The sequence below is a fragment of the Gnatocerus cornutus genome, chromosome 10 (genome assembly GCF_029298725.1).
Source record: "Gnatocerus cornutus isolate USDA-ARS CGAHR chromosome 10, icGnaCorn1.1, whole genome shotgun sequence".
NCBI classification, from domain to species: Eukaryota; Metazoa; Arthropoda; class Insecta; order Coleoptera; family Tenebrionidae; genus Gnatocerus; species Gnatocerus cornutus.
The window spans coordinates 4,199,602-4,215,273 of NC_142242.1; the positions used below are offsets into that span (position 1 = coordinate 4,199,602).

The 15,672-nt window shown below is 33.3% G+C and overlaps 3 protein-coding genes across 4 annotated transcripts; 2 read left to right on the plus strand and 1 right to left on the minus strand.

Annotated features, from left to right (window-relative positions):
- The first annotated feature begins 1,080 nt into the window (after positions 1-1,080).
- On the plus strand, positions 1,081-2,950 carry LOC148167276 (methyltransferase-like protein 25B). Its single transcript, XM_088047215.1, has 8 exons — positions 1,081-1,321; positions 1,369-1,481; positions 1,527-1,710; positions 1,759-1,907; positions 1,956-2,079; positions 2,127-2,533; positions 2,579-2,766; positions 2,811-2,950. The coding sequence occupies exons 1-8, from the start codon at positions 1,226-1,228 to the stop codon at positions 2,900-2,902; spliced, it is 1,353 nt and encodes a 450-aa protein (XP_087903341.1). The 5' UTR covers positions 1,081-1,225; the 3' UTR covers positions 2,903-2,950.
- A 52-nt stretch (positions 2,951-3,002) lies between these two features.
- On the minus strand, positions 3,003-6,277 carry AGBE (1,4-alpha-glucan-branching enzyme). Of its 2 annotated transcripts, XM_088047213.1 has the most exons (7): positions 6,194-6,277; positions 5,940-6,104; positions 5,643-5,812; positions 5,479-5,594; positions 4,723-4,851; positions 3,170-4,675; positions 3,003-3,115 (listed from the first exon to the last, which is right to left on the minus strand). In XM_088047213.1, exons 2-7 carry the CDS (start codon positions 6,050-6,052, stop codon positions 3,071-3,073), a joined length of 2,079 nt encoding a protein of 692 aa, XP_087903339.1. In that variant the 5' UTR covers positions 6,053-6,104; positions 6,194-6,277; the 3' UTR covers positions 3,003-3,070. The 2 variants fall into 2 exon arrangements, with proteins under 2 accessions (XP_087903339.1, XP_087903340.1); XM_088047214.1 differs by lacking the exon at positions 6,194-6,277 and having other exon boundaries at positions 5,940-6,160.
- On the plus strand, positions 6,226-9,596 carry morgue (modifier of rpr and grim, ubiquitously expressed). The gene is made up of 8 exons (XM_088047216.1): positions 6,226-6,293; positions 6,648-6,799; positions 6,865-7,029; positions 7,080-7,202; positions 7,879-8,074; positions 8,121-8,296; positions 8,348-8,788; positions 8,835-9,596. Exons 3-8 carry the CDS (start codon positions 6,913-6,915, stop codon positions 8,946-8,948), a joined length of 1,167 nt encoding a protein of 388 aa, XP_087903342.1. The 5' UTR covers positions 6,226-6,293; positions 6,648-6,799; positions 6,865-6,912; the 3' UTR covers positions 8,949-9,596.
- The last annotated feature ends 6,076 nt before the right edge of the window (positions 9,597-15,672 follow it).

The window sequence follows — 15,672 nt, forward strand, 5'->3', positions numbered from 1 at the left end:
ATTTAAATCTCAGATTTTAAATCTGCAGAAAATTCTGCGTACACTGATGTATAATAACTTAAGTTTACTCTAAAAAATGAGCGAGATATCGATATCAAAAATTTGGCATAGTTTTAGTCATAAATTTTTGCAAAAATTTGCAAATTTCGACTGTAAAAAAATCAAAGAATTATTTCTTATGTAAAAAATCGCGGGAAAAACGATGGCGCAAACCGCATCTTAAAATCTGAAATAGTTTTCGAGATATCGAGCACGAATTGTTTCGAACCTTCAAAAATTTGGTTCTCTGGTGACAACTCAAAAATTCAAACGACCATAACTCAGTTATTTGTTGACGAAAATTGAAAATTCTCATGTTTTTGGATTCAGCGTGACATTCTGCGTAAAATGAGACCTAAATTTGTTGAGTTTGCTTAAGAAATAAACGAGGCATTGGCCAAAAACGGTTTTGAAAACGTCATTTTAGGGTGATTTTCAATCAATGTTTTCAAAATGAAAACGACGTTTAATAGCTTTGAATTATACATCAGTCGAAAGAGGAGCTCGAAATCTATCTACTGGCTAAATTTGAGATCGATCGGACAAATAGTTTACAAGCAATGACCAAAAATTAAAAAAATGAAAAATTTTCATCGTTTGAGTCGAAATTTTTTTTCGCGAAAAATCGACTATCGAATTTTGGGATTTTGAGAATATTTTCCAACGTAAAATAAGCCGAGAAAATGAATGGCGCAAACCGCATCTCAATATCTCAAATAGTTTCCGAGATATTTAACTTTAAAAATTACGAAAAATGAGGAAAATTGAAAATCAACTCTCCGAAACTTTGATCGGCCATACCTCAGTTATTTGTTGTCGCCTCTGAATTTAAATCCCAGATTTGGAATCTGCGGAAAATTCTGCGTACACTGATGTATAATAACTTAAGTTTACTCGAAAAAATAAGCGAGATGTCGATATCAGAAGTTTGGTATAGTTTTTGTCATAAATTTCGCGAAAATTGAGTTTTGTATGTAGGTGATGTACCTATTTCTCAAACATTTAAATAATCACGGAAACTGTTCATAAACGCAACAACACTCTGGCGAATCTCAGAGTGTTAATCACATCACTCTGACGTCTCACTTTATAACCACCCGAGTTTGTTTTACCTCCAATGTCCGATCAGCTGATCGCGCACTCGCGCCCAATAACATAATTCATAATTTTCTGTTTCTGTAAAGGTATGGAAAACGACACTTTAAAAAAAATTCAGAAACAAGTGTCCCTTTGTTTTTCTGTTTATGAAAAGTATTCCTGGCTCCTAAATTGTTATGTTTTGGTAAGATCCGGTTTGGAAATATTCTCTTATTTTGCATTAATTTCTAGGATTTTTTCACTGACAATCATTGGAATAAGTTATCATCGAACTGGCAACAATTATTGAAAGACCTGAGCGCTTCTGAGATATCAAAACTTTTAGATTATGAAGAGGAAATGAGGTTAGGATTCCTTGTGTTTATTTTTTTTTAAATTTATTTTTGCAGCGGGAAAATTTGGCCTCTCTCAGTTATTACCCTCAAAACAATCCTCACCTCTCTGTCGTTACCTAGAAAAATGATTAACATGCAGATAGAGAGTCCTCAGTTTACAGCAGATGAAAAACTTCTCAAACTTTTCTGGAAAAACGTCAAAGCAAAAAAGAGACATGAGATTTCAATTATGTCAAAGGTTGTAGTCATATTTATCCAAATGTGTAATTTAGTGGTGTAATTTTAGATTTGTTACGACTCTGCTCTGAAAACAGACTGTTTTTACATTGTGGATATTGGCGCAGGCCTGGGACACTTAAGCAGAATACTGAATTATGGCTACAATTTCAAAGTCTGCACAATTGAATCACAAACGTCTCTATGTCGCCAGGCACAGTATATAACATTTTCGTGAAAAAACAAGTCATTTATTGATTTTTTTAGAACCTTGGATGAAGAATTTGAGGCGATTTTACAGAAAAAACTGAGAGGGTGTCACAAATACAACAAAAACGTCCACATCAATCAAAGAATAGAAACCACAATTACAGCCCCTGAGTTTTTATCTGTATGTATACAATAACGACTCCAATTTCTGTTAATAACGGATTCTAGATTGTAAAAAGTGCATTTAAAATTGACTGTGATGACTTCAAATTTGGGATCGTGGGCTTACATCCATGTGGAGACTTAGCTGCGACTTTACTTAGACTGTATAATGAATGCAACAAAGCGCAATTTATAAATATAGTCGGATGTTGCTACATGAAATTATCAAATTATGGTTTTCCACTCAGTAACCACTGTAAGATGCATGAGTACAACCTCAGCTACCATTCCAGAGAGATAGCTTGTCACGCTATTGAAAACTACATAGAAAAACTACGAAAAAACGAATGCTGGAGACTGAAAATTCACACTTACAGGGCCGCATTGGAGAAAATCATCTCACAAAAGTGCCCAGAGAACCACCATTGTGCTTTAAACAACGTTAAGTACACTGAGGACCTAACATTTCAAAGGTAAAACCCTTTACTAAAAAAGGAGGCTCTAAACTCTTTTTCCAGCTACTGTGAAAAAGCCACGCGAAAATTGGATTATGATTTCTCGAAAATTCACTTGAAAGATCCAGAAACGCTAGATTTATTAAACCAGTGGAAAGAAGTCGTTGTGTTTTATTCTCTGAGACTTCTGTTCGCGCCCCTCATCGAATCTATTTTACTTTTAGACAGATTTTTATTTGTTTTGGAGTCTGGTACGTTCAGTAATCGTATTATAATGATATAACTAGATTTGTAGGTAGTAGTGCAGATATTCTACCAGTGTTTGATGCAACAATTTCACCACGAGCCCACGTCCTCGTTGCCAGAAAAAACAATAAGACAATATAAACGCTGTGATACCGTACGCCTTATCGCATAATAAGAGTATTTCGTAAATCCGAGATTTCATAGTTACCCTTGACATTCACAGGTTACCAGGAACAAAACATTTACATTCAATACTATATTTTGCTAAAAAATAACAATTTATTTCAAAAATATAAATCTTTAAAGGTATTAAACTTTTGCCAACATTATCGCAGTCCTTGAAGGTACATAAACCTGCGGGTAAGAAAAAAATGACTGGTGAATTCGTTAATTGTATATTATAATTACCTGGAGTGAATTTCTCCTCCCACAATAGCTCTCGGGTTTGGTAACATTGTGAACGGAAGTATCAATTCTAGAATGTCCTCCAAATTCTTTATTGTCCGTGCATAAAGCAATGAAGTACTCTCCTTCTCCTTCAAAGCCAAGTTTGTAATCAGCGAAGCTCTTAGTGGGGTGAAAATTAAAAACGAACAACAACCCCGCCCGTTCAAATGCAATAACTTTGTCGTCTTCGTGTTTCCAACTGACATAAGCAGGAGGAGCAGCTAGCCAGCCGTACTTCTCTTCAGCATGGTTCATTGCAGCATCCCAAGCGTTTAGGTATTTGTATTTGAGCAATTCGTCATCAACAAGATTCCACTGTCTGCGTGCGTAATGGTAAGAACTGTTGTTACCAGCTCGTGGAAAATCAAGCCATTCTGGGTGTCCGAATTCGTTACCAATGAAGTTTAGATAGGCTTCACCACCCAAAGCGTGGGTTATAAAACGAATCATTTTGTGTAAAGCAATACCACGATCGATAATCGGTGAGGGATCAGAGCACGTGCTCATATGAGAGTACATTTCTTTATCCATCAACCAAAACGCGATAGTTTTATCGCCAACAAGAGCCTGATCATGAGACTCGGCATAGGCTACGTTCGGTTCCATCCACCGCCTGTTGGTGAGAGTATGAACGATGTTTCCAATATTCCAATCATCGTCAGTGTAGTGTTTCAATAGTTTGATCCATTTATCAGGAAGAGCCATAGCTAGACGATAGTCGAAACCCAAGCAGCCTTCGGTGATGGGACGACAGGTGCCAGGCATTCCAGAAACATCCTCAGCGATGGTAATCGCGTTGGGGTTGAAAGTATGTGCGACGTGATTCGCAAGCATTAGATAAACCAACCCTTCAGTGTCTACGTTCAAACCGAAATAATCGTCGTAGTTACCACTGAAGCCTTGTCCGATTCCACGGGAATGGTACAACATTGAAGTGACTCCATCAAACCTGAACCCATCAAATTGGTACTCTTCCATGTACCACCGGATGTTTGACAATAAGAATCTCATTACTTCAAACTCCTGATAATTGAACAAACGGGAATCCCACAGAGAGTGTTCCCCACGGGTTCCAGCGTGGAAGTACCCAGCATCGGTACCATCAAACTGGTTCAAACCATCCATAACATTCTTACTAGCATGGGAGTGTACCAAATCTAGTAAGACAGTCAAACCTAGTTCGTGGGCTCTATCAACTAAACGCTTCAGTTGTTCGGGGGTACCATAACGACTAGACGCAGCATAAAAACTAGTGACTTGATAACCAAAACTTGCGTAATAAGCGTGTTCCATTATTGCCATAAGTTGGATGGTGTTGTACCCTTGCTTCACAATTCTCGGCAAAACGTTGTCAGTAAAGTTGTCATACGAACCGACTTTTAGTTCAGACGTTGCGATTCCGACATGGCACTCGTAGATTCTCAGACTTTTTGGTCTCGTAGATTTTTGATGTTGGAAGACATATCTCTGGAAAATTCGGTTTGATATTTTGGGTGCTTGTGGAAAAGTTTTACCTCTGACTTTGGAGGGTTCCAAAATTTATGTCTATAAATAGTACCTTCAGTCTTCGGGGGCTCGACTACGTACGTGGCATAGGGGGACAGGCGGTCTTCTTTCGAGCCCATCTGCGTCTCCACCACTACCTGTGAAATAATTAATTACACTGTGTAACAAAATTTTACGAAAGTCATATTTATCGGTTTTTTTTGTTAATACAGTTGGCATTCTTTTAAAGAATATAAATACCATTCGTGCGAGTTGTCCCCAAGAAAATTTGGAAAATTAACACTTATATTCATAAAATAAAACAAGTGTTAAAAAACAATAAATTATAAAAATAAAATGCGAGGAATAATTTCCACAAAAAAAAATTGAATCCTTGACATAGCCAATTTGGAGATTTTAATGCCGAAATAGACTCTACGCTTCCCAAAATTCCATCGCGGAAATTATTTTGAGTCTCACTTATTAAATTGTTATATAACACCATGCTACGTAGATAAATACATCCGCAAATAATTTACATTGTCAGCTATTTTTTTTTCTTAATATAACAACATTTCGACAAAACCAATGATGACATGTCAAAAAGTACTTCAGTCTCTAATGATAAATATGAAATAATAACATAATTATTTTTGTTGTTACATAGTGTTATCCAATAAACAAAGTTAGGTTTTTTGATATTTCTAATTTTGAAAGACACAAAAAAGATGAAAAAAAAAAGAAAAAAGTGAATAATCAATTGCTAAAGTATTAAACTAGTCTACCTTCAGTTCTGACAAATGTCTAATGGCACAAGTTCCATCAGGATTTGGGGGAATCACCAGCTCCCATTTCCCATATTCCAGTTTTTTGTAGGGGTGAGCATCCCTGTTCCAGTTATCTATGAACAAAATGATGAACTCTCAGTTTCGTCACCACACCGACTTACTAAATTCTCCCGTTAAAAAAAGTTGAACCGCTCCGGGGGCCCATTCCCTACATATTACACTGTTATCCTCCTGTACATGCAATCCATAATAATTATATCCTTGTGTAAATGCATCTAAACCACCGCCATTCTCTTCAATTCCTTCCACCAACTCTTTGAAACAGCCATATCTAATAAGAATACCAATTTAGTTTGATTTCAATTGATTTACGTGATTAATAACAAGCTGGCAGTGTTTACATTTATTCAAATGTGACCTTCACAATGTCACCACTTTTTTTACTTTTTTTAACTTACCGTCGTCGAATTTCTCGTTCGTAGGGCTTAAGATAAGGATCTCTAGACAGTAAAGTGTTAATTTCAGGAACTTCGATTTCCATGGGATCCAAAGAAGAGTATTTTCCTCCCATTTTTGTCGGCTTGTAATTTCACTGGTCGTTTTAGTAACTACGATGTGTTTCTCTGAAATACCAACAGCGATAACAAAAGTCAAAATGTCACTGATACTCCACAGCGATTTAACAGAGATTAAAATTTATATTAATACGTACACTTTTTCTAGAGGTTAAGCCGATTTATTTGACCATATTGACATTTAAATATTCGTGCACGTGCGCCGGCAAAGGCGAAGATTCACGAAATGTTGGGTTTGTAAGTAAAGTTTCTAGATTTTGAGTTATTTTACACTTAATATAAGGGATTATCGTTTATTTTGTTTTTTTAGATTGGTGTTGTTAAGTTTCACTAATATTAAATTATTAATACTTCCCGATTTTTTGACTAATAAATGTTACGAGTTTAAATCTGCTGCCAACCTATCGGTTCAAAATTTCCTTTGACGTTTATAATGTGTTTATAATATATAAACCACGCGTTGCAAATATAAGGCGCTGTTGATTTTTACAGTTTAAAGTTATAAAAAAAGATGCGCTTTGGGTATACTTGGGATAATGTATGGTAACTGCGTAATTAGATATTATTTAAAAAAATTGTTTTTGTACATAGGCCATGTTGGTACCAACTGTCAACTGTCAAATAAGTGTCAAGTGTCAAGCTTGCAAATTTGTTTTGTTATGATTTTGTATTCCATTTAAACAATGTGCGAAAACTTCCTGGAAACTTATTTCCTTATTGAATCCAATTTTAGCAATAAACAGGTAAAGTTCATTCTTAATGTTCCTAACCTCACTTTTGAAAGTTGTACAATATCTTCAATTTTCAGTAATATAAAATGGGCCATATTACGTGTACCTAAGAAAAAACAACAACAATGTTGCCTGAAGACACTTTTGCTATTTGTGATAGTTTTTGTGATGAAGATCACCTTAAAAATGGAGACAATCATACAAAAGTTAATGGGTATAGAAATGTCTGCGTAATTGTGACGGTATGGGGGGACATGACTCTTAGATTTGTTATTTATGAATTCTGTTTTAGCATTCATGTTATACGTGCAATGGATATTATGGACCATGTTTTGAAGACCCTGTGTGTTCAACATGTCACGCTTTTCTGTTCCCTAACACAGCCCCCACATTGGAGAGGCCGCTAACTTTTGAAGTATGAAAATACACTGACTACTTTTGAATTTAGATAACTTCAAGAGTTAGACAGATGGTTTTAAACTCAAACAAGGAAGTTCTGCTCATTTTTTTATAGTCCAGTCAATAATGACAATGAAATTGACATGACCAAAATTTCTCAGTTTTACAATAAATCCTAATTTGCAGCATCGTCTGGAAATTACTTGAAATATGTTATTTTTCTGACTATATATTTTTTTTTGAACAAAAGTGCTGCAAATTTAAATTTAATTGTAAATCAATACTTCTATCTTACATTAAATTTGCAGCTCTTTTAGCCATCCAAAACATTACGAATTAGTTACATGTAATGTTTGTTTTTTGTACTCAGGGGAGATAATAGCGAAGGTTATAATGTTTCGTATGGCAAAAAAACTGAAAATTTAACACAACATAAATTTTTTTTGTGTTTTTTTGTATAAAATATGCATTTTTTTTATTTGTTATTCACATAGAGTAAAGAAAAAAATCTCATAAAATTCCGGATCTCATACGGTGCTGCAAATTGTGATTTTTTGCTTATACATTTGACGAAAATTTTAAAACTTGAAATTTTATTTATTTTTCACGTCTGCTCGATGTTCTTGACTGGGCTATTACTGTAGGACTTTTTAAATTAACTACATTTTAACCTTATATACTTTTTTTTGTAGAGATCCAGTGATAGTGATTCTGGTAATGATGAGCCAGTGGACAACAGCCAAGAAAGCATGCCCAATGTATATGAAGAATTAGTAGGTAAAATGGCCCCTGTTAGAGTAGACACATTGGCGAAAGAACTACAAAGACTATCAGTGGTAACTCCTCATCATATAACTGATATGAATCTGGAGTTATTTCCTCCTGAAGGTAACTTGTCTTTATGATAATTTCTCGTTTATCTATGTCTTTGTAGTTCTCATGCATATGTTTCAATATTTGGATGAAATCTCATTGTGGAGTATAGGTCAAGTTTGTACTCGTTGGAGAGAAATTTTATTTATGTGTGTAAAGTTGGAACGTTGGAGAGACTTTGTTCGTTTGAGATGGCCGCTATTACCTATAGAAAATCATGACCAAGACTGGTATGAAGTATGTTACAATAAAAGAATTCTACAAGCCTCTAGCTTTCCTTTATTACAGTTGTACACAGCCATGATGCTTAGTTCTTGTTGTTTAAAATGTATAAAACAAATGGCTGCTCAAAAACTACCACCGCATTGGGAGGAGAGCTCGTGGCGAAGACATAGATTAAGAACGGAAATCAAAGCGATGAGAAACGACCCGTTGGATGGTATTGAAGCAGTTCCACTTGACGCAAATTGTTGTCATTGGCAGGCGACTATTGAGGGACCAGCCGGGAGTCCTTACGAAGGAGGACTATTTTTTCTTTATATTCAAGTACCACGATCTTACCCTTTAGATCCACCAATAGTTAGATTTATAACTAAGATCTATCATCCTAACGTATCAAGACATGGAGATATTGGAATTGATTCAATTCATCACAACTGGTCTTTAGCTCTCACTATCAGCAAATTGCTGTTATCAATACAGTCGTTGCTTACTGATCCATTTTGTGATGTATGCAACAAATTTTAAGGGAACAAGTAAACATGAATTGTTCTAGGTCTGCATGGAGCCAGAAATTGGAACGTTGTATTTGAAAAATCGGAAAGCATTTGAAGAACAAGCGAAGTTGTGGACCGCACATCATGCTATGCATGATATGCTACCACACTGATCATATCATATATATCGTAACATTTTGGAGGTCGGTTTCAAGTTAACTATGTTAACTCTCAATATACAAAAACTGTCAGTTGCAAAACTCATCAATGTGTTAAATGTTCCAGTTTACAGATTACTTAGAATTCCAGTTGACTTTTAAAATATTCGTTGCGCAACTCACTCGTATTTGAAGCCATTGGTGTAAGGTGTTAACTCATTTTTCAAAATTTTTGTAAGGAACTTTTACAGTTTCAAAAATAACTTTTGTTTACAAAATATCATTTTTTATACCTTCTACTAAAGTAGAAAAAATGTAGCAATCTTAAACTCATTTTATGAAGAAAATTGCACCAATGGCTTTATTTGATTTGTTATTTTGCATTTTGGGGTCAAAGCAACTTTAGATACTCGGCATACTCTAGATATACGGCAAGTGAACTTGAAATCAGTTTGTTTTAGCAACGCTGTTCATATAAAAACGTCAAAATTTATAGTGTAGCATTGATGCCGGTCTGTAATTTTTTTTGAGCAGTTTCGACTATTTTTATTTAAACAGTGGCCAACTTTATTACATATTTCCCTTTTAATTGTTATTTTTTTTTTGTTTAACTTAATTGAACAAAGTTTGTAACATTTTAATGATTAAATGTTTTGTTTAAAATTGTTTTATTTATCTTTGTTAATGAGCGATTAAGAGAGATGACTGGCACCTTCGTCGTATCATTAATTACTCAAATAAGACTAAAATGAATAATGGTCAGTAATTAAATAAAGAGCACTGTTTTATGAGTGCTGTTCAAAAAGGTTTGCATCAAAGATACTCAACTCATAATTCCGCTGCGATGTCGCTACTACTCATCATTTCTCATTTCTATCGGTTGATCGTTGTGAATGGATATGTGTAAATCAATGAATGTGAATTAATAAAATTAAATGGGTATATGGTTTTAAGGAAAAAACTGTTTATTTAGTTTTCTTCAAAATTTTATTGACTTTTTAATGCGAATCTGAGGATTATCCAATGAAGCTTTCCAAGTCAAGATAAGCTCGGTTTCTTATTGTATAAGACACGAGAAAAACGACGGTGCAAATTCCATCATTCCATTTGCCCTAGTTGCAAAGATTCAGGACTGGATTTTTGGCCACTTGGCGACTACCCGAATTTCAATTGCCAGTTATTTTTTGACGTTCGGGAGAAATGAGCACAGCCACTGACGCTTACTCTACAGAAATGCTCAAAATACCGTCTAACTCTTGGAGATACAGAATTCGACCAGACAGTTGTCAGAAACACTTGTGATTCAGTTTCCCTAATAAATCGTGGATGCGATGCAACAGATTATTTTTGAGAAAGAACACGCCGATTGGGCCAACCGTTTTGGAACGGAAAGCCCACTAACAAACTCCTTGCTTGCCCTTTACCCTAAATAAAAATATTATACAAATTTTGTGCTATTTTTAGAGACAATCATTCCCGGACTAACGGCGCCAATTATTCTCAAAACAAAGCGCAACAAACTTATCTGTTTCGTTTCTTATCAAACTTTTTTCTATTCTGGAAATTCTTATTTCTTTTCGTTCAACTTGCCCCCCTGTCTTGGTTCTAACTTTGATTTTATTGCTTTTTATTACATCCTGTTAGTCCAATCATATTAATTCTTATATAATTAATACCAATGAGGCATGTCTATGGATGTAACAACAGAAAACAGAAAAGAAAGAGTAGGTATATCAAATTTATTAATAATTTACTGTATTGTTAAATGTTTGTTTCTTTCTTATTTATTGTTCTAAAAGTCCTTAAAGCAGGTGGTAATTCTATAAATATATATATAAGATGTTTTTGAAATACACTACTAAAAATCAAACACGGACTTTGGCATCCTTATAAAATCGATTGGACTATTTTTTATTTTTTTTTCTAACGATAAAAAAAACAACTTTTTTACACTTGGAACACCACAGATGAAAATATCCACCTAAAACCACAAACCTTGGATTGCTGCTAAGCAATCAAAATTATACACATTAATCCAGTAGCGAACTGGGAATTTTAACGAAATATTTGATTAATTTAGTTTCGACAACGAAAAGAGTTTTACATAAAGCATTTTTTGTCAAATGATTCTACTTGTTTTCACCAATTACCGTTTTTTGTTTGGTAGTGTATTTCAAAAACACCCTGAACATTAAAATATGTTAAAAAGTAATCAAGCATTTTTAAATGATTAGGACTATTGTTAGAATTAAAATCAAGAATCTAATTAAATACACAAGAAAAATATACTTTTAGTAATATTATATCACTCAGAGCAATATTTTAGCAAATGCACAATAGTATTAGAAACTTAATTTTTTGTTAACAAGGTTGTATAGACAAATTTGATAAAATTAAGTTTAGTTTGTCAGTCAATAGAACTGCTAATAATCGTGTTACCGCAACACAATAGGCTATCGGAAATCTGTGAGATCAACGGATGACTTTAATGTCCTTTTGTATGTGTAATTTTGAAATATACAAGGTGAGCCAAGCTGCGTAGTTTTACTATGACGCTTTTATACATAACTATTTTATATTTTTGAATGTGAATGTGAATGTCTGAATAAAATTTCTTTAAATGCAATTTGGCACTTTTAGTGGTGAATGTTGATGAATTTTTTAGTAAGCTATTCAAAAATATCAAGTTTCAAATTTTTTGTTGCGAGTTATGAATGTTTTTCCGAAAATACGTGAAATCCCAATTTGTAGGAAACTCTATTTGGATCAGATCGTCGAGGATAAGTCAAAAAATGAAGAGAATGATAGTCTGTGGACGAGATTTTTATTGTTTTACAAAATATATTTTCTGAATAAACAAAAAATTAGAATCTTGATTGTGTTGAAGTCATTTCAACAATCTCTCGCTATTATATTTATCTAGGTGTTCTGCTTTATGTGCCATCTAGATATTTTAATCTAATCGTTTAATCTAAACTGTAAAAGGTTGAACCGTATTTTATTTGAACAAGTGTTAACATTACGTAACAGGTTTTCATCGTTAAGATAAATGAGGACCATGCGATATTAAATACAATTATGTTTGGTATAAAGCCACACGCAGTTGTATTAAGCCACGTAATATTCGAGTATAAAACGTGATATAAAACATACATGAAAGTTAACATCAGCTGCACAAAAAATAATTAAAACACAAGCCATGAATGTAAATGCACCCCGCGTTGCTTGTTACAAGGATAGTAAAATGTTATTGTGATACACCTGTTGGAAATTACAGTAATCTGTCGATTTGATTTTAGCTTGAAAATGTCAACATTGTTGTGAAAACTTTGCAACAGTCAAGGATTATTTATTAAAAATTGTTTAAACAGAGAAATTTATGTATGACATTAAAGGCGAAGTAACCAATGTAACAACTAGTTTTTAAAAGAAAACTACTTACATGTTTGTTGAGGAAAATGTTAAATGGGGGAAATTAGGTGGCTGCCAACCAGTCGAGTTGTTTTAGAATAATAGGGTTTGTAATGAATTTTCACTGCAACGGAAATTCGAATGAATGTTAAATTGATATCTGCCGGAAACGAGCGAACAAAATGTGACAATAATTTAAATACTTCCATGAACAGATTAATTTAAATTACTTAACACAACTCTCCATTTTTTGCAACATTTACAAATATTAAAATTCCTTTACACTTTTAAATCCCCATGCATTTAAATTGAACAAAGTGCTAATTAGCCAAATTTTTGGGAGTAGCGCAGTTTATATTATTATATAGGGCAATTTTCATTTAGATGCAAAAACGGGTAAAGTTATGTTTTGTACCCTTGATTTTAATTTCCTACATAGCGTGTGAGATTTAATCTGCGTACGTACGTTTTTAGTGTTATCGTCCCTTTTATCAAAAAAGCAGCTTTACGAAACTGGGGTTAAATTTTATGTTTTGCAATACATAGTTATTTTTGGCAATTTCGCTAGAATTCGCCCACATTATCTTTCATCCACTCCTCCATTAGAGTTAATTACAATAGAAATGTCTTTAGTTTTTGTATATTCGGTGTCGTGAACACTCGAAAGTTGATTTATTGAAGAGGGCTACAACACGTTTTATATTCAAATGGTTTTGCCAGAGTGATTTTCTCAATAAATCACAAATTGCCTCGTTTTTGTTTGCTTTAGCGGGTTTTCTTGAACTTGAAACTTTTTATTATATTTACTTAGATATTGAAACTTAAGTACATCATTGTACATTGCGGCAGTATATTTCATTACTTCTTTCCAATTTTTATCAATCCAACAAAGATAAAATAAATAGATTCGAGAATTTATTTATTACAAATGGTGGATGCGCCGGGATTATTGTAGAGCGGAGTATTTACTAGTGTCACATTTATTTAAAAAATTAAACTAGAACTCAGTTTAAAACGCTTTTGTTCATTCATTAGTACCTTCCAGGGTTTTAAATAAAATTGTATGTTCAAACGTTTTTTAATATCGTTTAATGGTATTTGAATTATTCGTTAACGCTTTTATTTTTTGTTATGTACTTTTTTTTAAATTTGGATTATTTTTTTCCAGGAGAAATTATGGATTGTGAAATAAAAAATTAATCAAAATCAAATTTACATTATTTTGTTGTTTAAATAATGTTGATTCGAAGAAAATATTAGGAGAGAAATATTCAGTAATAGAAGCTTAAAACTCACCTCTGAGGGAGATATAGAATGTTACATATGAATATGAGAATCTAGAAGTGGAAAATTTCAACATAAATTTGATCCAAAAAATTGTTTCATCTGTTGCTGGTGATAACCTTTGAAGTTGTAAAGTCGTATTGACGTCAAATGTGAAATTTACTAGCACATCGACATCAAACTCAAATAAATTAGTTGTTAGAATTACGCGAAATCCAATCGCCAAGGCGAAATGTATTCCATGTGGTAATTAACATTATTTTCGTCTGACCTCTTGATATCACAAACTGTAAATATTAAAACTAGTTTACAAGGGCACAAATAAAATCTTAAAAATGTCAATCTTGCATTTAAATTTTGAATTAAATCAATTATAAATGCAATCGATATGTCTGTTTAGGATGTTTTTATTTTCGTTTTAGCATCTTACTACATTCTTGGTAAAATGTTTTTGCGAGAAACATTTTTATTAAATTAGAATCTTCATAATTAATTTGAAACTCTAAAAGCATTTTTAGTTTAATTAATGTGAAAGTATGTTCATTAAGAATATTACTATTATTTTCTATCTACTCACAAATACTTCGGTCAATTTCATGATGACTAAGAAGAAAATCGATTAGATGTGGATACTGCTTTAATTATTAGTCTGAATAAGGCGAAAACGCACTTGAATGTAACTGAAATAGCAGGAATATTTTGTTATGATTGAGAGACTAATATTGCAAAATAAAAATTTTATTAAATATTTATTCTGTGGATACATATTTTCAGCCGAGTAAGATTTTTAAAACATCTACATTAACATCGACCTTTTATAACAAGCATACATTATACATACTAAATTGGCATTTTTGTGTGTTTTATATTGAAAGAAAGTAATAATCTAGAGAAAAATAAGTTTGTGAAAATGCTCGCTGTTTTGCAAAAATTAAAAATTAAATATAGTATATAATTTCGGAATTCTTTAAATCTGTTTTCCACAAGTTATTAATTCATAACATAACTAGTAAAATTATAAATATGTACTGAATAAATTATATTTGGTGGATGCGCCGGGATAGTAATTTATTTCCATTAGTTTTAACCCACTTTTACGGATTATATTTAATATGTCAACGCAAAATTATTACAATTTATAGAAATTGATTAATATTGAAATTGTTTGTTTGTGACTCGTCCTGTCATGAATAATTATGAAGTACGTTCAAATTATTAAAGTTAATGTGATTAGATCGTTTATATTTTTTCGAATTTGTTTTTGATTTGTCAAAACCCGTTTTTTTATTCTATATTCTAACGTAAAGCATGTCTGCATCCAAAGCCATTAAGAAGAAAGTTACCTTGAAGTTTAGATCTTTCACATTTTGATAAACCGTTTGTACCCAGGTGTTAAAGTAAGAGTCAGCTTGTTGGACGTTTACAGTATTTTGTTGTGTTGTTTGTTATCACTTGTGCAGATTTTCTGTGAATTCTGATATTTTGAAAACTGTTTATTGATTTCCACAAAATCAGATGTGAGTGAGGAGTTACTAATGTTTCTTTGATCGCTAAGATATTTTTAGAGACAGCCCCTAACCAATTTATAGTACTCTTATAAGAAAGTTATAAAAAAGTGGAAGTAGAACTCGTGGGATGCGACGTTTCAGTAAATCTAATTTAAGTAAAACGTAATAAAATTTTATGTTTTTCCTGTGTCCTCTGCGCGAGAGATGTGGTATTCGTAATATTTGTCTTAATTTGAGCAATAGTGTTGAAAGAAGATTAGAAAAACGACGTGATTCGTACGGCCTCAAAGCATAAACGCAACAGGTCTAGTCTGGGGATGTAAAAGCCACGACGTCGCCGTCTTGTCTGTCGTGCAAGTTGACCGAGTCTTTTGCGAGTCGTTATTACAAATCTAAAAGTACAAGAACATTTTCGTTATAGATGTGAATTTGAGTGACAAGAGGCATACGCATGCGCAGTTGTCGCATCTTGTAACCAGGTGGCGCGCTCGCGAATCCCTGCATCCTGGAGCCACCCCCGCAACAACACTAGTTCT